The sequence below is a fragment of the Ovis canadensis genome, chromosome 13 (assembly GCF_042477335.2).
Source record: "Ovis canadensis isolate MfBH-ARS-UI-01 breed Bighorn chromosome 13, ARS-UI_OviCan_v2, whole genome shotgun sequence".
NCBI lineage: Eukaryota > Metazoa > Chordata > Mammalia > Artiodactyla > Bovidae > Ovis > Ovis canadensis.
Genome location: NC_091257.1, coordinates 17561967 through 17584893, shown reverse-complemented (window position 1 = coordinate 17584893; position 22927 = coordinate 17561967). Strand labels below are relative to the sequence as shown.

At 41.2% G+C, this 22927-nt stretch overlaps 1 protein-coding gene across 6 annotated transcripts in view; it reads right to left on the bottom strand.

The window, feature by feature from the left end:
* The window catches only part of PLCB4 (phospholipase C beta 4), a 477139-nt gene that overhangs the window by 64411 nt on the left and 389801 nt on the right, over positions 1 to 22927 (bottom strand). For all 6 annotated transcript variants that reach the window (XM_069546386.1, XM_069546390.1, XM_069546388.1 and 3 more), the window contains 5 exons: positions 22573 to 22697; positions 20479 to 20530; positions 7014 to 7116; positions 4185 to 4349; positions 1339 to 1543 (listed from right to left, as the gene is read on the bottom strand). In XM_069546386.1, coding sequence (XP_069402487.1) covers positions 1339 to 1543; positions 4185 to 4349; positions 7014 to 7116; positions 20479 to 20530; positions 22573 to 22697 — 650 coding nt within the window. The remainder of the gene's footprint in view (positions 1 to 1338; positions 1544 to 4184; positions 4350 to 7013; positions 7117 to 20478; positions 20531 to 22572; positions 22698 to 22927) is intronic.

Here is a 22927-nt window from a genome sequence, read left to right as displayed (position 1 = left end):
TGATCTGAGCCACAGTCAGCTTCCCGTCTTATTTTTGCTGACTGACTCCATCTTTGGCTGCAAAGAATATAATCAATCTGATTTCAGTGTTGACCATCTGGTGATGTCCATGTGTAGAGTATTCTGTGTTGCTGGAAGAGGGTGTTTGCTATGACCAGTGCATTTTCTTGGCAAAACTCTATTAGTCTTTGCCCTGCTTCATTCTGTACTCCAAGGCCAAATTTGCCTGTTACTCCACGTGTTTCTTGCCTTCCTACTTTTGCATTCCAGTCCCCTAGAATGAAAACGACATCTTTTGTGGGTGTTAGTTCTACAAGGTCTCGTAGGTCTTCATTGAATCATTCAACTTCAGCTTCTTCAGCATTACTGGTTGGGGCATAGACTTGGACAACTGTGATACTGAATGGTTTGCCTTGGAAATGAACAGAGATCATTGTGTCATTTTTGAAATTGCATCCAGGTACTGCATTTCGGACTCTTTTGTTGACTATGATGGCTACTCCATTTCTTCTGAGGGATTCCTGCCTGCAGTAGTACATATAATGGTCATCTGAGTTAAATTCACCCATTCCAGTCCATTTTAGTTCGCTGATTCCTAGAATGTTGATGTTCACTCTTGCCATCTCCTGTATGACCACTTTCAGTTTGCCTTGATTCATGGACCTGACATTCCAGTTTCCTATGCAATATTGCTCTTTACAGCATTGGATCTTGCTTCTATCACCAGTCACATCCACAGCTGGGTACTGTTTTTGCTTTGGCTCCATCCCTTCATTCTTTCTGTAGTTATTTCTCCACTGATCTCCAGTAGCATATTGGGCACCTACTGACCTGGGGAGTTCCTCTTTCAGTATCCTATCATTTTGCCTTTTCATACTGTTCATGGGGTTCTCAAGGCAAGAATACTGAAGTGGCTTGCCATTCCCTTCTCCAGTGGACCACATTCTGTAAGACCTCTCCACCATGACCCGCCCGTCTTGGGTGGCCCCACGGGCATGGCTTGGTTTCATTGAGTCAGACAAGGCTGTGGTCCTAGTGTGACTAGATTGACTAGTTTTCTGTGAGTATGGTTCCAGTGTGTCTGCCCTCTGATGCCCTCTTGCAGCACCTACCATCTTACTTGGGTTTCACTTACCTTGGACGTGGGACTTGCCTTTTCATTTCCTGCTAAGAAACCCGAGGCAACTATTTATGCCTGATTTCTTTAAGCAGACAGGGTTGGCAGCATTGGTGGGAACAGACTTTTTTTTAACCATTGGTGAAATAGCTTATAATCTTGAAATTTAGGGGAAAAAAACATATAAACAAAAATAGTCAATACCTAAAAGTTTGACTTACCTCCGAATCCATCAGGCACATATGTTTTTAGGACAATGTTGCAGAAAATGGTTGGCAGCGATAAAGGTTTATTTCCCTCATTCCGGAGGGATATGTGTCGATAGCCTGCTTGCAGGCCATCCAGGGGCAGAATCCTCTGGCCGATCAGCTTGTTGTTGTCGTCATACACGGCGATCCTCAAGACAGCCAGGTCAGGGAGGATCACCTGCGAAGACAAATGGCACTTGTCTTTGTCGATCTTTGTCTCAGTAGATCTGCGGGACACAGCTCCCAAAATCGCAATGCCAGGGACCTGGACCATACCCATACTGCTCAGAAAGGTTCCTTCCCGGTGCAAACAAGCTGATGGTCAATTTACATTCCTAACGCATACCGTGTAAGTTACAGTGCCCACGGCATTGAGAAAGACAACGGGAGCAGGTTTCCTGGAAATTAGTCCCTGAAAATTGTCGATGTAATGAATGGATATAAATGATGGCTAATCCAACCCTTGCCATCGTTCCCCATTCCCACCTACGTAATGGGTGAGCAACAAGAAACCTGGAGAGGAAAAGTGGCTTCCCTTTATGTCAAAGATGGCCAGTGACAGCTGGGTCTGGATCCTGGGCCACCTGATTTCAAATCCTTTGATCTGTCTATTACTGGGCTGCTTCTGACATCGAGCTCTGTTTCTGAGAATATGGAAAGGATCTCTGAGAAATGCCTCATGTATAAAAGACAATTTATATATAAATTTGGATTATTTTTCTTTGCACTCCTCAGTTTTTAACACATTTCGGGATATTAAATAAAGATGAGACAGCTAGAAACATTAACATATACCCAAGACATTGAGTCTTCCCAGGTGGCATACTGGTAAAGAATCTGCCTGTCAATGCAAGAGATTCAAGAGATGTGGGTTTGATCCTTGGGTCAGAAAGATCCCCTGGAGAAGGAAATGGCAACCTGCTCCAGTATTCTTGCCTGGAAAATTCCATGGACAGAGGAGCCCAGCAGGCTACAGATCGTGGGGTCACAAAGACTCAGCAGCTGAGCACACACAGCACAACACATCTACTCTTGTCATCCCCAAACTGAATACATAGACACAGCATCTGAGCTCAGACAGCAGAGACTCTGCTTAGACATAAAAGAGCAACATGACAGAAGAAAATCTGATGTTTTTGATCAAGAATTTCTATTTATTGGCTATGAGCAGCTAAGACACCTTAGTTGACTTGAGCACTATGTCTAAAGCTAGGCAATGAATTGGCTGCTTATTTATGCCTAGAGGTTATAATTTAGTTCCAGTTCATGAAGATGAAAAGGTGAAACCAACTTTGGTCACCGTGTTGTCCCTCATTTGGTGAATGGGGCTTAGGCTGTGAGATTCACGCAAAGAAGAAAACCAGTAACAGCAAGAAAGAAAATAAAGTTAAAGCACTTGGTATCAATGAAAGGCAATGTCACTTCGAAAGAGCAGGAAAGGATCCAAAATTGGCATCTTGTTTCCGGGGCCAGTAATATTGTGTGTAAAAAGCAAGTTTACTTCCCTATGCATCAAAAACAGAGCCTGAAATCAACTTTCTGGATTTCCAGAAATGTATGTAGGGATTATTTTTTTGGCACAAAACACTGGCCATAGTGACAACAGATTCAGCTGTAACAAACGGAAAAGCCAGGAAGAAAAAAAGACACATCACAGCTGTATGCAACTCATGCTACACTCTGATTGTGGAAGAAAAGGTGAAAAGGTAGGGGGAGGGTGTTGCCTGGATGACGGGATTCACATAATCGGAAAAGCCTACGTCTCAAAATGGCTTGATTCATTGAACTATACTTATCTTCTGTAATATGCTTTCTGCAAACTGGTCAGCCAGTTCTGAGGCTGATAATTCATATTTTCATTAAGATAAAAAGGTGATTATCTGTGTTGTAAGACACAAACGGAATAGAGACACTTGGAAAACCTGTGCCAAAGAAGAAGCAAGAAAGCACTCTGGTCATGATAACAGAAAAGTGAGAGAGAAACAGCCATTTTTGAGATAGTACTGCCAGGGCATGGATTTTTCAATATATCTTCAGTTGATGAAAGAGAAACAAATGGGAGAAAATGGTTACAAGATTAAAAGCTGAATCATTATAGAGAATGACTGATCTGTCTATGTGCTCAGTCACTTCAAGTCATGGCTGACTCTTTGTGACCCTATGGGCTATAGGCCAGCAGGCTCCTCTGTCCATGGCATTTTCCTGGCAAGAATATTGGAACGGGTTGCAATACCCTCCTCCAGGGGATCTTCCTGACCCAGGGATCAAACCTGTGTCTGCTGCATTGCAGGCAGATTCTTTACCACTGAGTCACTGGGGAAGCCCATAGGATCAAAGTATAATATGAAGATAAAAACCAAAAACCAAAAATAACATATTATACACAGAACCTATACACATTATACACAGGATCACACTTTCTGGAGGCACAGGACAGTACCAACTGACCCACTGAAGGACATTCGTTGGTGCAACACCCTGCCCACCCTCTTGGCCAAAGGAATATTGCAAGGCACTAGCTGCCAGGGCAGGGAGGAGCTCTCCCACGTGGGACGGTGTCTGCCTGCGGGGCTCCCTCTGAGAACACTGTGAACCCAGAGCTTGGGCACTGCGTGGGGAAGGTGGGCTCGTCCTGGGAGGAAGGAGTGCCAAGAGGACACGGCCACGCAGAAACAATCATTGTGTGGCAGCTGCGGAACATCTGCACAGGTGGAAGACATCTGGGGTTAAACGACTGTCTGCAGACCATGTAGCATCTCTCCACTAGCACGTGGCTCCTAACTTAGCGGAGCAAGTCTGACACATTGAGAACACTCTACCTTCCGAAACACAAACGACTCTTCATTGTAAACGGGATTGAGACCGTTGTTCATCACCATGCGAGTGCGGAACTCCTTTCGGATAGTGTCCGTGGGCAGCCCATACATGTCCACTTCTACATACGTGCCAATTTTCTTATCTGATAAGAACTGACCTGATATGACCTGGAGCAGAAGAGAAATAGGAGGACAGAGAAGTTAAGCTGGTGTAATCGTCAGTAACAGGATAATCTGGCAGGGAGAAAGTCTCTGTCCATCTTTAGAAATTCGATCATCTCTGGAAATAATGCATTCATTCCTTACTAAACTGAAGTGGTCAATTCAAATATGCCTTAAGATCCTTTCACAGCTCTAAAATTCACTTTTATTGAATTCTTTCAGAAGTCTTACAAAGAGACACAAAGGAAGAAAAGTAACTCTAAAATGTTAAACCGATATTGACAATTGACAGAGAGGACAGTGTTATTTTTATTTTTTAAAGCAGTATTGACTGCTTCATTCCACAGGTGTGGGCACTGAGGTTAAGATGCTGCAGACAACTATTTTTTGTATTATGAGCCATGTATGTTACCTCTTCTATCTATTATAAAGCTATGGAAAGACTTTTTTGACCTATTTTCAAATAATTATAGCTAATTATTAAGTTTTTTCACATTATCTAATAGCTAATCATTATGAAACAGTTTTTTCCGAAATAACTGACATTAAATAAATTGTACATGTTTAGAGTGTACGATGAAATCACTTCTGACATATGAGCACATCTATAAAACTGTCACCAATATTAAGGCAAAAAAATTTTCCATCAATTCCCAAAGTTCCTTTGTACCCTTTTGTAATCCATCCCTTCTTCTCTCTGTCTAGAGGAAACTACTGGTCTATTTTCTATTACTTTACATTAGTTTGCATTTTCTAGAATTCTGTATCAATGTAATCATATAGCAGGTGTTTTTTTCATTAATATGCTTTATTTTTTAGAGCAGTTTCTGTTTACAGCAAAATTGATAAGAAAATATAGTGCTTCTGTCCTCTCATCCACAATATCCTCACTATGGATACCTCACATCTCAGTAGCTTATTTGTTATAATCAGTGAACCTGTATTGATACTTCATTATCATCCAAAGCAATAGCTTACATTCAGAGTTTACTCTGGTGTACATTTAATGGATTTGGAAAAAAATTGTAAATATAATCACATGTATCCATTATCATAGAATCATACAGAATGGTTTCACTGCCCTAAAATCCTTTGTACTCTGCCTGTTAATCCCTCCCCACAATTCTTGGTCTTTTTTTTTTTTTTAAACCATCTTTATAGTTTTGCCTTTTTCCATAATTTTATTTAGTTGGAATAAAACAGTATGTCATTTTTTCAGGCTAGCTTTTTTCACTTAGTAATGTTCATTCACTGGATGGATGAAGCACATGCTGGAATCGAGATTTCCAGGAGAAATATCAATAACCTCAGATATGCAGATGACACCACCCTTATGGCAGAAAGCGAAGAACTAAAAAGCCCCTTGATGAAAGTGAAAGAGGAGAGTGAAAAGTTGGCTTAAAACTAAATTTTCAGAAAACTAAGATCACGGCATCCAGTCCCATCACTTCATGGCAAATAGATGGGGAAACAGTGGAAACAGTGGCAGACTTTATTTTTTGGGGCTCCCAAATCACTGCAGATGGTGACTGCAGCCATGAAACTAAAAGATGATTACTCCTTGGAAGAAAAGTTATAACCAACCCAACAGCATATTAAAAAGCAGAGACATTACTTTGGCAACAAAGGTCCGTCTAGTCAAGGCTATGGTTTTTCCAGTGGTCATGTATGGATGTGAGAGCTGGACTATATAGAAAGCTGAGCGCAGAAGAATTGATGCTTTTGAACTGTGGTGTTGGAGAAGACTCTTGCGAGTCCCTTGGACTGCAAGGAGATCCAACAAGTCCAAAGAAAATCAGTCCTGAGTGTTAATTTGAAGGACTGATGTTGAAGCTGAAACTCCAATACTTTGGCCACCTGATGTGAAGAACTGACTCATTGGAAAAGACTCTGATGCTGGGAAAGATTGAAGGTGGGAGGAGAAGAGGATGACAGAGGATGAGATGGTTGGATGGCATCACCGACTCAATGGGCATGAGTTTGGGTAAGCTCTGGGAGTTGGTGATGGACAGGGAGGCCTGGTGTGCTGTAGTTTATGGGGTTGCAAAGAGTCGGACACGACTGAGCGACTGAACTGAACTGAATGTTCATTTGTTTCATCCATGTCTTTTCATGACCTGATAGCTCACTTCTTTTTAGAATTAAGTAATATTCCACTCTCTGGACATACCATTCATTGCTTCTTTATCCATTCACCCACTAAGTGGCACATTGGTTACTTTCAAAATTTTATCAAGTATAAATAAAGCTGCTGCAAACATCCCTGTGTAAGTTTTCACGTGGATGTGAATTTTTAATTTGTGTGGGTAAATACCAAGGTGTATAACTGCTGGGTCACATGTAAAGAGAGCATTGAGTTTTGGGAGAAACCACCCAACTGTTTTCCAAAGTGGTTGTACGATTTTGCATTTCCACCATCAACGGCCAAGAGTTCCCATTGCTCCACGTTCTCCACTGGGTACTTTTTGACCTGGTATTTTTTGATGAAAAGTAGCTAATAATTTCATTAGTAGAAAAAAATGTATCTCAAGGAAAAAGATGTTAAAGTTGAGAGCAATGCGTGGATCTTGCAACCTGACATTAAATATTTTAATTGCAATTTTTCAAGGCTTTTCTAAGACCTCCTAGATCCACTCTTTTACACTGTTCTGTGGTGAGCAGGAGACGTACCTGCACGGAGCAAGTGGCTGCAATAACTCCGTCAACAGGCGTTTCAGAGAAAGGGTCGAATGTTCGATCGGGCCGTCTCATGAAATCTGGCTTGAGAAGGTACCTGGTGGGACAAAAGCACAGAGGAGTTTACTAGTCTCTTTATAAAGACTGAGAAAATCACAATTAAGACACTGACTACATCTTTATCCCCATTTCTAACTTAGGAAATAGGCTTTTAGGTGGAGGATCCCAAGAACTGAAGAGAATAACCCTGTTCTATGGATGACCCCAACAAGGAAGAGGGAAGAGGAAATGTTCTTTAGATCCAGGCTCCGGGACGTCTGTGAGTTCCTGACACTTTTATCTTCTCTGGAACTTGATGCTCTTACATGCACAAAATAAAATGCAAAGAATAACAATGAAAAACCAATTATATGAGCTACAGCTATGAAAATATGGAAAATGTCTTTATTGTTTTACTTAATATATTAAATTACGGGATCTAATGGCAAGTTTGATAATTAGCATAGTTTCAAAGTACTGATAATCATAAAACTATATTGAGAGATCTCTAACAATTATAATGAGATATAAAAATATCTGCGATTTATATTGGTGTCAGATATACCGCTAACATTACTATAGATTGCTATGTATTTTCATAATCAAATGAAATGTGGTTTCAGTTGGAGGTCTCTAATTCTAGTGAGGATAATTAGGCAAGAAGATGAAATAAAAGGTATCTAGATTGGAAAGAAGTAAAACTATTTCTATTTGCAGACAACATGATCTTGTTTATAGAAAATCCTACAGAGTGTACTAAAAAGTTATTAGAATTAATAAATGAGTTCTATAAAAAAGAAAAACCAATTTTATTTATATGCACCAAGCAATGAACAATCTAAAAACAAAATTAAGTAAATAATTGCATTTATAATGGCACCTAAAAGAATAAGATACTTAGAAATACATTTAACAAAATAAGTACATGTACTTTGAAAATCAAAAAACATTGCTGAGGAAAATTTTAAAAGAACTAAATGAATGGAAAGATATCTTGTGTTTATGGATCAGAAGACTTAATATTGTTAAGATGGCACTACTCTCAAATTACTATACAGATCCAATACAATCTCTATCAAAATCCCATCTGGTTTCTTTACAGAAATTGACAAGCTGATCCTCAAATTCACATGGAAACTCAAGACCAAGAATTTTCAATACAGTCTTAATAAAGGACTAAGTTGCAGGTCTCATACTCCTAATTTCAAAACTCTCTACACAGCAACAGTAGCCAAAGCAGCTTGGTATTGGGAAAAAAAGATTAACACAGAAATTAATGAGACAGAATTGGGAGTTCAGAAATAATTTCATATCTATGCAAATGATTTTTGACAAGGATGCCAAGACTACTCAGCAGGGGAAAGAACGGTCTTTAAACAAATGATGCTAGGTCAACTGAATAGCCACATGCTAAAGACTAAACTTACTTCCTTCTTTCACATCATAAAGAAAAATTAACTCAAAATGGATCAAAGACTTAACTGTAAAAAGCTATAACTATAAAACTCTTAGAAGAAAATATATGGGTAAACCTTTGTGAGTCAGAATTTGACAATGCATTCTTAGACATAACTCCAAAAGTATAAGCAGTGAGAGAAAAAAATACATAAACTTGACTTCATCATATTTTTGCACTCAAAGAACATTATCAAGGAAGTGAAAAGACAAATCATAGAATGGGAAAAAATATTTAGAAATCATTTATCTGATAAGCGACTTGTATCTAAAATACATGAAGAACAAATAACTCAGTTAAAAATCGGGTAAAGGATCTGAATAGACAGTTCTCCGAATAAGATAAACAAATGGCCTGCAAGCACTTGAAAAGATGCTTAATATCATTTGTCATGAGAGAAATTCAAGCCAGCATCACAATAAGATACCATTACACACAGTAGGCAGGAGGAGAACGGGATGACAGAGGATGAGATGGTTGGATGGCATCACCAACTCAATGGACATGAGTCTGAGTAAGCTCTGGGAGTTGGTGATGGACAGGGAGGCTTGGCATGCTGCGGTCCATGGGGTCGCAAGACTTGGACACGACTGAGCAACTGAACTGAACTGAAACAAACTGAACACACACTAGGAGGGCAATAGGAAAAAAGAAAAAGAAAACTGATGTGGATGCGGATGAGAAAATGGAGAAATTGGAGCCCCCACTCAACGTTGCTGGTGGGAATGTAAAATGATGCAGCCACTGCGGAAAACAGTCTAGAATTCATCACCTACACAGAGTTACCGTACGACCCAGCGATTCTTCTCTTACGTGCATACCCAAGAAAAGTGAAAACATGCTCACACAAAAACCTGCACATGAAGCGTCATAGCAGCATTATTCATAATAACCAAAAGATGGAACAATTCAAATCTCCAGCAAAAGATGAATGGACGTACAAGATGAGGTATATCCACACAATGGCAAAATAATAATAAGAAATGAAATTATTTCAGTAACAAAAAGAAATAAAGAACATGAAATACTGATGCACAGTACAACATAGGGGAACCTTGCAAATGTTGAAGACAGAAAAAGGTCACATATTATACAAGTCCATTTACATGAAATGTGCAGAACAGGCAAAAATGTAGTGACAGTGTGTAGATCAGCGGTTGCTTAAGGCTGGGATGAGGGCAGGAGATGTTACAAGGTGACAGATGAAGAGTATGGGTTTTCTTTCTTGTATGATTAAAGAGTTTTTAAATTGATCCTCAGCACTGTCTGCCCCTTATCCCCATTGGGTATGGTCACAGAATCACACTCTGGCTGGATTCTATAACTTTCCTCAAACTATGTCAAAGAACTCCATCTCTCCAAAACATTTTTTTTTAATGACAATAATTATAGATAGGAAAATTACATACTAATATGAGAAAAAATATGAGCTATCGACTTCCCTGATAGCTCAGTTGGTAAAGAATCTGCCTGCAATGTGGGAGACTCTGGTTGGACTCCTGGGTGGGGAAGATCCCCTGGGGAAGGGATAGACTACCCACTCCAGTATTCTTGGACTTCCCTTGTGGCTCAGCTGGTAAACAATCTGCCTACAATGTGGGAGACCGGGATTGGGAATTTCTGGGTTGGGAAGATCCTTTGGAGAAGGGAAAGGCTACCCACTCCAGTATTCTGGCCTGGAGAATTCCACGGACTGTATAGTTCATGGGGTTGCAAAGAATCAGACACTACTGAACGACTCTCACTTTACATGAGCAGAAAATAAAAGCACTTTCCCCAAAACCATAGGTTTGTTTTTAGATGTAAAAGAATCATAATTTGGGACCAAATCTTTCATACCCCTTAAAGTAAACTTTTATAAGTTTCAACTGTAGATGATGTTAAATCTATTACTATTCTTTAAAATGCAACCAAGGGGAATTCCAAAACATGATATTTTTCCTTAAAGAACAGTTTACAGTCGTGTTTACAGTTTTGACAAAGCTGACATTCTTTGCCATCTTCTAAGTCTGAACAAAACATGGTAATAAACAGACCCACATTCCATTTGGATGTAACCAGCAATAAAGAGCCTCTGAGGACAATACTGATTTTTATTTTATTTAAACATTTTTAAAATTTTATATTAGAATATAGCTGATTTATGTTGTGTTAGTTACAGGAGTACAGCAAAGTGATTTAGTTATGTATTTATATATATTCTTTTTCAGATTCTTTCCCCATATATGTTACTACAGAGAATTAAGTGGAGTTCCCTGTGCTATACAGTAGGTTCCTATTGATTGTCTATTTCATACATAGCAATGACACCGATTTTTAAATCAAGGATACAGAAAGTTTATAAAATTGTTCAAATATTAAAGATGACTTTGAACATTCAACCTGTCTCCAGGAGGATACAACCTGTGATATTAACATAAAAGCTCTCTAACTGCATAGAACATATTGTTTTCTATGTTTGTAGAGTTTCAGATTTGGGCCTTTTTTGTAGCCAGCATTAATCACTGAAAAATATAATACAGCAAAAGCTCAAGTAGATGAGTAAATACAATTCTTCACATATTTTTCCAAGGAAGCCTACCAGCTTTGTCTGGCGAAGCATCAGATATCAGCTACACGGGGAGGTAATGCATGATAGTTCTAGATTTCACAGGGAGGCAGCACTGGGTTCCAATAAGCAGACTCAAACAGTTCCTTATTAGGGATGGGAGGGGATGCAGAGATAAGGGAGAAGCAGTCAAGAAAGAATAGGAAAAGAAAGAAAGAAAGAAAGAAACAAACAATAGAAAAGCCTTGTGGCAAGGCCCTAGTTCCCCCTCAAGAGATAAACATAACAATACTTTTGAGCTGTTTTGCAGATACCGAAACACAAGGTGGGAGAAATTAACTGCAAGCTGCCTACAAGCATGCAGACCCCAGACAGGCTGGAACCAGAAGATTGATGATGCGGACTCTCAATTACAGCAACACCAACCAGTCAGAAGAATGCCCATGGGCTGGTCATGCCCTCTTTGAACTATTTTTATAAAACTACTCTGGGTTGCAACACACTTTTGAGGGCATTAGACCGATGTGGCCCCTTTGCTTGGCAAAGCAATGCTTTTTTCCTAGTCTTTTCTACTTCATACCTGAAATTCTTATTCAGAGGCTGGATTTAGCTTCAGAAATTTGACAGATCCCTGGCTTGGGGCTGACCCTTAGCAAGCTCATCTTGAACAACTGTCTATTTGGGGCCTAAGGCAGCAGAGACTGCCACTCATGACTTAGGGGTTGCATAGGTCACGGGTCCCTGGGCACTGATGGGCAAGCAGAAGCTGGAGTCCTGGCTCTGAGGGTGGAGCTTGTGCCACCGCAGAGCTTCCTGCTTGGCTTAGTGCTCGGCGGCTACTCTCCCGATCCTTAATGATTTGTGAACACAGAGCACTTGGGTCCCACAGACTACATAGCTGGTCCTGCCTGGTGTTTTTAGGTGCGGGAAATGAACCCATTCCAAACATCCAGGTCTGTGTGATGGCCACAGGGCAAGTCTAAAGTCAATGGCAAGTGAATTGATCTAAGAATTCTCTGTGGACTTCAAAGGCCTTGGAGGCAAGGGCAGGAGAGAAGGGCTTTCAGCCAGGTGGAGGACAGGAGTTACAGAATCAAGTATAGTGGGACAAGAAAGTTCATCCTGCTTCACCACATCTGAGATGCTATCAACACGCCCTCATTTTATTTACCAGCAAGCAAGCAAAATGGTGCTGATTAACAGAAAGTTGCCACGGATCTTAAGATTCATTCTAACTTGACAAAGTCATTTTAAAAGTGTGTACCTTTGAATCATAAAATATCACAGTATTTTGATAGCAACTGTCAGGTTTCCTCCAAAAGCCTGGAAAGACTTGGGAAATTAGTTTGCTCTATTTTGTTTTATGAGAAAGTGTAGAAGTACTTCCAGCTTTTCCAACTTTAAAAATGAGCCTGTAATAAACTACTGCTCACTTCCTGGTAAAAATCACACTTACAGACCTCCTAAACAAACTGCCCACAGACCAGACAGGGAGTCCCAAGTAAATTTCTGATGTTTGGTTACTGCTGTGAGATTCAGGGGTTTCTACAAGTACTGTTTGCCACCGTAGGTCTAAAAGACACAAGACATCTCTTTACAGAAACCCTCAGACACAGCCCATGAGGATTTTTTAAAATTCCCTGCAGGTGGGCAGGAGCAAGACAAAGGCAGTGGGGTGAAAGCCCCAGGGTACCTCCGATGCCCCTGTGCGAAGCGCGTCCTTCACGGCCGGCCCATCTCTGCTGCCAGCTACAACTCCTCAGGAGCACAGCACAGTCAGGAAAGACTGCTTCTCTTGGCCCTGTGGGCAAGAGCTCTGCCTCCAGGCTGGGTGTGGAGGAAAGGGGAGGTGCAGGGGGACAGGAGACTTATTGTTCATGCCTCCTGTAGTCCTGATGCCCCAGAGAATGGTTAGATTTTTCCGTCCCTCTGAAAAAGGGACACACAGGCACAGAATCCAGGCTAACACTGTTGTTTAGTTGCTCAGTCGTGTCTGACTCTTTGAAACCCCATGGTCTGCAGCACGCCAGGCTTCCCTGTCCTTCACCAACTCCCGGAGCTTGCTCAAACTCATGTCTATTGCATCAGTGATGCCATCCAACCACCTCATCCTCTGTCATCCCCTTCTCTTCCTGCCTTCAATCTTTCCCAGCATCAGGGTCTTTTCTAATGAGTCGGTTCTTCATATCAGGTGGCCAAAGTATTGGAGCTTCAGCTTCAACATCAGTCCTTCTAATGAATATTCAGGATTGGTTTCCTTTAGGATTTGACTGTTTTGATTTCCTTGCAGTCCAAGGGCCTCTCAAGAGTCTTCTCCAGCACCACAGTTCAGAAGCATCAATTCTTCAGCACTCAGCCTTCTTTATGGTCCAACTCTCACGTCCATACGTGACTACTGGAAAAGCCAGGCTAACACAGCACCATCCTTGTTCATGAATGGATTTTGCAATAAACACTGCCGAAGGTGAGACACGGAGCATGTGAACTATGGTAAAACAGATCCCCACCCACTTCACCTGGCCTTTAACAATGCTTTGCTGTCTGGCGGGCGGGGGTCGGGGGGGGCGGCGTTAAAACAGGAGTCACCCATTCTCTTGCCTGGGGTCTTACAACAAATGCTGGAAGTTCCTTCAGCACAGCCCACCACTGACGGACTTTGCTGAGTGTGGACAGGTGGACAGGTTTGGTTCGGTAACACTGGGGCCCCTTTTTCACAGAAATGATTCCCACCCCGTGTCTGGGCAGGAGGAGCCACTGGACTCCTGAGGAGGGTGAAAAGCCTGTTCTGAGCCAGGTGAAGGCTCTGGGAGGGTCACAGCTGGTGTGGACACGAGGACCGCTCCGCCACCCCACCTTGCTCCCCAGGCTCCTCACAGAACCGCTGTGAAAAGAGGCTTTTTCAACAGTCTGTGATCTCTGCCTGTCATCAGCCATATGAGCTGTAGCTTTTCTTTAACTTCACTTTTCCACAGAAATTTGCAGTTAGTAAAGGACATCAAATGCACACATTCAGTTCAAACTCACTGAGCTGCCACAGCAAACCTGGGGTGACGGGTATCACTGGCTTCATTTTACTGGCAGGAAATTGAGATTCAGGGCCTCATCTACCTGCCCAGGGCAACATCAGCCTGTGGAAGACCTGGTCGGGCTAGTGCCAAGGACTCTTATGCCCTCTTCCATGGCTGCCCCTGGGGCCTCAGCCCCCACTGGGGCCCACCCATCAATTTATGTACACAGTCTCCTGGTTCTCAATGTTTGGCACTAAATAACAGGGCAGCTTAAAAAATACTCTAAACGTGTATTGGATTGTTTTCGTTGGAACCATAATTTTAATTTCTTTTTTCTCCCCTGTTTTATTGAGAGATAGTAGCTTGGTACAAAAGTAATTACGGTTTTGGACCATGAATTTTAAATCATTATAACGAGGTTCAAACACATCTTTATTAATCAAAGTAGGAACCATTATAATCAACACATTTTTGCCACTGAGAAATAAGTTTGTTTATTCTTATAGCATAAAAATCATGCTTCAGGATTTGACAAACTCTTGGAAAGCATTTTCTGCCTCCTGCTGGTTGTTGAAGGATTTTCCCTGCCAAAAGCTGTCCAGATGCTTGAAGAAGTGGTAGTTGGTTGGCAAGAGGTCAGATGAATTTGGTGGATGAGGCAAGACTTCGTAGCCCAATGCGTTCAACTTTTGAAGCATTGGTTGTTAGTTATGCAGTCGGGCGTTGTCATGGAGAAGACCTGAGGCCTTTCTGTCGACCAGGGCTGGCTGCAGACTTTGCAGCTCTCAGTGCATCTCATCGATTTGCTGAGCGTACTTCTCAGATGTAATGGTTTTGCTGGGATTCAGAGAGCAGTAGTGGATCAGACGGGGAGCAGACCACCAAACAGTGAGTGACCATGGTCTTCTTTGGGGGCAAGTTTGGCTTTGGGAAGTCTTCAGAGCTTCTTCGCCATCCAACCACTGAGCTAGTTGTCGCCAGTTGTCATATAAAATTCACTTCTCATTGCATGTCACAATCCGATTGAGAAATAGTTCGCTGTTGTTGTGTACAGTAAGGGAAGACAACACTTCAAAACAACGATGTTTTTGACTTTAAGTTAGCTCCTGAGGTACCCACTTATAGAGCTTTATCACCTTTCCAATTTGCTTCAAATGCCAGATGGCCACAGAGGGTCGACAACGAGTTCTTCTGCCAACTTCTTGGGTAACTACAAGAGGATCAGCTTTGACAAATGCTCTTAGTTGGCTGCTGTCAACTTCTGATGGCCAGCCACTATGCTCCTCATCTCTCCTTTCTCCTTTCCAAAACTTCTGAACCACCACCACACTCTATGTTCATTAGCAGTTCCTGGGCCAAATGCATTGTTGATGTTGTGAGTGTCTCCACTGCTTTCTGACACATTTTGAAATTGAATAAAAAAATCACTCAAATTTGTTTTTGGTCTAACATCATTTCTATAGTCGAAAATAAATAAAAAATAAACATTAAGTAATAAGTCATTAGGAAAAAACAGTAAGTGAAAAATGTGCATTAATGATGCATAACACAACCAGATTTATTTAAGAATGTATTCAGTATCAAATGGTAAAGTTCAACAATGAAAAAATTCAATTCTTTTGCACCAACCTAATCGAAATATTAGGGCCGAGAGGAGCTACTCCATGTTCAAGGTCAGGAGGGGCGGCTGTGAGGAGATACCCCTCGTTATAGGTAAGGAGCAGCGGCTGCGATTTGCTGAAGCAGCCATGAAGAGATACCCCACATCCAAGGTAAGAGAAACCCAAGTAAGATGGTAGGTGTTGTGAAAGGGCATCAGAGGGCAGACACACTGAAACCATACTCACAGAAAACTAGTCAATTTAACCACACTAGGACCACAGCCTTGTCTAACTCAATGAAACTAAGCCATGCTGCATGGGGCCACCCAAGATGGGCAGGTCATGGTGGAGAGGTTTGACAGAATGTGGTCCACTGGAAAGGGAATGGCAAACCACTTCAGTATTCTTGCCTTGAGAACCCCATGAACAGCATGAAAAGGCAAAATGATAGGATACTGAAAGGGGAACTCCTCAGGTCAGTAGGTGCCCAAGATGCTATTGGAGATCAGTGGAGAAATAACTCCAGAAAGAATGAAGGGATGGAGCCAAAGCAAAAACAATACCCAGTTGTGGATGTGACTGGTGATAGAAGCAAGGTCCGATGCTGTAAAGAGCAATATTGCATAGGAAACTGGAATGTCAGTTCCATGAATCAAGACAAATTGGAAGTGGTCAAACAGGAGATGGCAAGAGTGAACATCGACATTCTAGAAATCAGCGAACTAAAATGGATTGAAATGGTGAATTTAACTCAGATGACCATTATATCTACTACTGTGGGCAGGAATCCCTTAGAAGAAATGGAGTAGCCATCATGGTCAACAAAAGAGTCCGAAACACAGCACTTGGATGCAATCTCAAAAACGACAGAATGATCTCTGTTCGTTTCCAAGGCAATCACTCAATATCATAGTAATCCAAGTCTATGCCCCGACCAGTAACGCTGAAGAAGCTGAAGTTAAACAGTTCTATGAAGATTTACAAGACCTTTTAGAAGTAACACCCAAAAAAGATGTCCTTTTCATTATAGGGGACTGGAATGCAAAAGTAAGAAGTCAGGAAACACCTGGAGTAACAGAAAAAATTTGGCCTTGGAGTATAGAATGAAGCAGGGCAAAGGCTAATAGAGTTTTGCCAAGAGAATGCATTGGTCGTAGCAAACACCCTCAACCAACAACACAAGAGAAGACTCTACACATGGACATCACCAGATGGTCAACACCAAAATCAGACTGATTATATTCTTTGCAGCCAAAGATGGAGAAGCTCTATACAGTAGGCAAAAAGAAGACCGGGAGCTGACTGTGGCTCAGATCATGAACTCCTTCTTGCCAAATTCAGACTTAAACTGAAGAAAGTAGGGAAAACCACTAGACCATTCAGGTATGACCTAAATCAAATTCCTTATGATTATACAGTGGAAGTGAGAAATACATTTAAGAGACTAGATCTGATACACAGAGTGTCTGATGACATTGTACAGGAGACACAGATCAAGATCATCCCCATGGAGAAGAAATGCAAAGAAGAAAAATGGCTCTCTGAGGAGGCCTTACAAATAGCTGTGAAAAGAAGAGAAGCAAAAAGCAAAGGAGAAAAGGAAAGATATAGGCATCTGAATGCAGAGTTCCAAAGAATAGCAGGAGAGATAAGAAAGCCGTCCTCAACGATCAATGCAAAGAAATAGAGGAAAACAACAGAATGGGAAAGATTAGAGATCTCTTCAAGAAAATTAGACATACCAAGGGAACATTTCATGCAAAGATGGGCTTGATAAAGGACAGAAATGGTATGGACCTAACAGAAGCAGAAGATATTAAGAAGAGATGGCAAGAATACACAGAAGAACTATACAAAAAAGATCTTCATGACCCAGATAATCATGATGGTGTGATCACTCACCTAGAGCCAGACATCCTGGAATGTGAAGTCAAGTGGGCCTTAGAAAGCATCACAATGAACAAAGCTAGTGGAGGTGATGAAATTCCAGTGGAGCTCTTTCAAATCCCGAAAGACGATGCTGTGAAAGTGCTGCACTCAATATGCCAGCAAACTTGGAAAACTCAGCAGTAGCCACAGGACTGGAAAAGATCAGTTTTCATTCCAATCTCAAAGAAAGGCAATGCCAAAGAATGCTCAAACTACCACACAATTGCACTCATCTCATATGCTAGTAAAGTAATGCTCAAAATTCTCCAAGCCAGGCTTCAGCAATATGTGAGCTGTGAACTTCCAGATGTTCAAGCTGGTTTTAGAAAAGGCAGAAGAACCAGACATCAAATTGCCAACATCTGCTGGATCATTGAAAAAGCAAGAGAATTCCAGAAAAACATCTATTTCCGCTTTATTGACTATGCCAAAGCCTTTGACTATGTGGATCACAATAAACTGTGGAAAATTCTGTGAGAGATGGGAATACCATACCACCTGACCTTCCTCTTGAGAAACCTATATGCAGGTCAGGAAGCAACAGAACTGGACATGGAACAACAGACTGGTTCCAAATCGGAAAAGGAGCATGTCAAGGTGGCGCCCCACTCCAGTACTCTTGACTGGAAAGTCCCATGGATGGAGGAGCCTGGTGGGCTGCAGTCCATGGGGTCGCAAAGTGTTGGACGTGACTGAGCAACTTCCCTTTCACTTTTCACTTTCATGTATTGGAGAAGGAAATGGCAACCCTTTCCAGTGTTCTTGTCTGGAGAATCCCAGGGATGGGGGAGCCCGGTGGGCTGCCTTCTATGGGGTCACACAGAGTCAGCCACACTGAAGTGACTTAGCAGCAGCAGCAAGGCTGTATATTGTCACCCTGCTTACTTAACTTCTATGCATAGTACATCATGAGAAACGGTGGGCTGGATGAAGCACAAGCTGGAATCAAGATTGTTGGGAGAAATATCAATAACCTCAGATATGCAGATGACACCACCCTTATGGCAGAAAGTGAAGAGGAGCCAAAGAGTCTCTTGATGAAAGTGAAAGAGGAGAGTGAAAAAGTTGGCTTAAAGCTCAACATTCAGAAAACGAAGATCATGGCATCTGGTCCCCTCACTTCATGGGAAGTAGATGGGGAGACAGTGGAAACAGTGTCAGACTTTATTTTTGGGCTCCAAAATCACTGCAGATGGTGACTGCAGCCATGAAATTAAGACGCTTACTCCTTGGAAGGAAAGTTATGACCAACCTAAATAGCATATTAAAAAGCAGAGACATTACTTTGCCAACAAAGGTCTGTCTAGTCAAGGCTATGGTTTTTCCAGTGATCATGTATAGATGTGAGAGTTAGGCTGAAGAAAGCTGAGTGGTGAAGAATTGATGCTTTTGAACTGTGGTGTTGGAGAAGACTCTTGAGAGTCCCTTGGACTTCAAGGAGATTCAACCAGTCCATTCTAAAGGAGATCAGTCCTGGGTGTTCATTGGAAGGACTGATGCTGAAGCTGAAACTCCAAAACTTTTGCCATCTCATGTGAAGAGTTGACTCATTGGAAAAGACTCTGATGCTGGAGGGATTGGGGGCAGGAGGAGAAGGGGACGACAGAGGATGAGATGGCTGGATGGCATCTCTGACTCGATGGACATGAGTTTGAGTGAACTCCAGGAGTTGGTGATGGACAGGGAGGCCTGGCGTGCTGCAATTCATGGGGTCACAAAAGAGTTGGACACGACTGAGCGACTGAACTGAACTGAACTGAAATATAACACTTCATTAGTTTAAGGTATACAATTTGCATTTCCTTCAAAACACAGAGCAGAGGCAAATGTCCTGTATGCTGCAGGTGGGTGACTTGGGTAACAGGGTTGTCACCTGTGGGTGTAGGTGCATTGGTGGTCAGGAAGAGGTGGGAGTAGGCATTCTCAATCTACAAGTGCCGAAAAATTTATCGTGATTGGCTGTTTTTAGTATCCAACATTGGACATTACATATCCAACTAGGGAGGCCAAGAGCATTCTGACAGTAGTGTGGTGGGAAGATACAGTACTCTATTCGATTAGTCTAGAAGGCTCTGGGCAATGGTTTGAGATCATTTACCTGCAGTACCACTTGGGGACATCTGCATGGAGGAGAAAAGTGGCCACACAGTTTTTTGTTTTTGTTTTTTTTGTTTTTTTTTAAATTTTATAGAACATGTACAGAATGTCTTATACAAGAACTACAAGAAAGTTCCTCCATAGAACTTTCTTTAACTTCATTCTTTCATTTAACTTTCCAGCATTTCAGTGAAATTAACATTTCCTGTTTCACTACTTGGTTCACAGATTTTAGGGAGCACTATTTAAGTACTTCAAACAACATTCACAGCATTATTTTTTGGTGACTACTATTTACAAGACAAGAAAAAAAGTTAATAGAGGACCCAACTGTCTGCCTAGCTGAAATAAATTCCACTTAACACTGAGGACTTCATTCTATACTAGATCAGCTTCGTTCCTCTATCTGTCCTATGTAAGATACACGTATTTACTATCTTTGCCCCTCTCGCTGATGTCCAGATGAGCAGGCATCATTATCTGTCCTAGCGATAAAGGCCTCCACTATTGAATTTAAAGTGAGAGCATTAAACTCTAGAGTGTGTATAATAAACTGCTTACCTAGTGGTTAATTTTTTTTTTTTAATCTGCTTAGTGAAACTGTGGTTGATGAAGAATATATATTGCAGATGTAATTTACCTGGAGATTTCATTTGTTTCTATCCCATCCCTCAAACCTCGCTTAAATTCACCAACCCCTAATTTAAAATGACACGGTTTCATTACAGCTGTAGTATGGAGTGTGGAACACGGTGACAACAGTTTAAATCACATTACTTACCCGCAGGATCCATTATACTCAAATTTCCCCTGATTCAATTGCATCGCTAAATCTGTCAAGAGACAAAAATAATTTAGCACTTCATCTTCCTGGACAAAGAAGATTCTTATGGGGTGATTTTAAATAATGGAAATCAGATACTGATCCCAGGCTGATAGGTCTTTTTTAACACCATAAGGTACTTCTGGATCTGTTTACAGAGAGAGGCATACAACTCTTTTTTCCATGTTTAAATGACCTTGAGTTTAAAATAAACAAAAAAATGTGCATTCATAGAGATCATGTTGGCATTACTTCCAAATTTGGATTCAATATATGAGTCATAGGACTGTTGAATTACTGTCGAGAGTACAGATGTCTAAGCTGATATATATATAGTTAGAGAAGACACGCCTTATGACCCAGAGGGAGGGTATGCTGGAGAAATCCGATAGGGTTGTATGAATATAAAACTCAATTAAAATGAATCAAAAACAAACTAGGTAAGTATCATATTAAAAAATGTGTGATTTAAAAAGAATTAGTCTAGTGGGGTCTATACTGGCAGAGCATGGTTAGGACTTTTCTTGCAGGCAAACAAAATCTTCTTTCTTTTCATCAGCAAAAAAAAAAAAAAAAGGGGGGGGGGCTCCTGATGATTTTTTGTTGTTGTTGTTCTCAAAGTACTATGATTAAACCTTACATTATAGAATAAAACGTAAGCTGGCCTAGAGAATAAACTGCCTTTGGATCATTTAATCTACATAATGGTCTCACTGACAACAAAGAATACAACTTGACATCTTTTTAAATAAGCAAAATCAGCAGTGCCTTTTAATCTTTTTTGTTTCTATTAGAAACACTCCAGGATCGTGACGATTCCTGGTCATAGTTTAGCACAGTGAGCAGCAAGAGGGGTGCCAAGCAGAAACCTGACTTCAGTTCTGGTCACTGAGGATGGGAAACACAGTCAGGCCACATCCACGCCAAAGGGACGCAAGTCATAGGACCTTCCAGTTACTCCAGATCACAGGGAGCAAGGAGCATTCAGGTTTACAGAGTATCGTGGATTGGCTTGAAAAAAAAAAATGCCCTAAACTGGGAAAGACGGGAGATACCCTCATAGAGGGAAAGAACAGAACAAAAGGGATGTTTTTTCCCACCCATTTTAAAGGACCATGCTTTGAGTGCCCTGAAGCCGGTGCACTGGGATAACCCCGAGGGATGGGGTGGGGACGGAGGTGGGAGGGGGCTTCAGGATGGGGACACATGTACACCCATGGCTGATTCATGTCAATGCATGGCAAAAACCAAGTGTAAAGCAATTCGCCCCAACTAAAATAACTCGATTAATTTTTTTTAAAAAGGACCATGATGCAGTGAACAGGTTTTGTGGCATATTTCTCACCTGTTTGAGACTATATATTTTCTGTCTCTTGTCTTCATATTGTGCTCCTAGGCTCTTAAGCAAACTTTTGAAAACTTTAAAGATTTTATTTATGCTTTCATAAAAATTGACTACTCTCATTGCAGGAAAAAAAAAATTATTATATATTGGAACCTGGGTAGTACACTTCGGAGGAATAAGTTATACATTAGTACCTCTAAGTGTATAGGACTCCTTAAACACCATTTTAGCAGAATCTACTCCATAATACTCTACATCTTTATGGTGAGATTCTGCTATGTTGCTGATCTCCTGCTGAATGTCAACAGTGGGAAGGCTACTTTCCCAAGGAGAAATGAGTCATAGTTACTGTACAAAGATCCTCAAAGTCTTTTCATTTCATTCTGTCTCTGGACAAGAAGATAAGTTTGATCCAAAAAGAAGAAAAACTAGACATATTTTGGGAAAAGGGACAATGTTTAGCAGATTAGTCACGGCATTTTCAAAAGGCAATTCAATTGAAATCAAACTCTATTATCTTCTACCATTGTTTTATTACTTTAGTTTGCGTTTTCAATTTCTCACCATTCTATACATCCAACAAGATGCTGTTTTGCCATATGTCTGCTTCTTTCAAAAAATGCCCACAGTCAACTGACAGCAACTCTTGGCACCGTCCTGTCAAAACATTCTCATGGAATTCGAGGTCACTGGACATCAGTTCCTACCTGGGGTTTGATAGTTCAGCGAAACCATCTGGCAGCCAGCGTTCCAGAAAATCTGAGGCATGTAATTACTGGAGTCCACTCGCCCTCCCTTGGGGTAAATGCGACTCATTTGCCGTTTGTTATAACTGTGTAACGTATTAAGGAAAATGGAAAAGAGTATCCCGGCAGTGATAAATAAATCACAAAGAGCTAAAGCAATGACGATTGAGATCAACACTGACAAAAACATGTGAAAACAGAGAACAGATTTCACATGTACAAAGGACGCTAAAGAGAAAAACCATAGTTCCCGGTGTGGATTATAAAAACAATTTGCATTTGGGCAGGTTTTCCCTGCTGCTGCAGTCTTTCACAT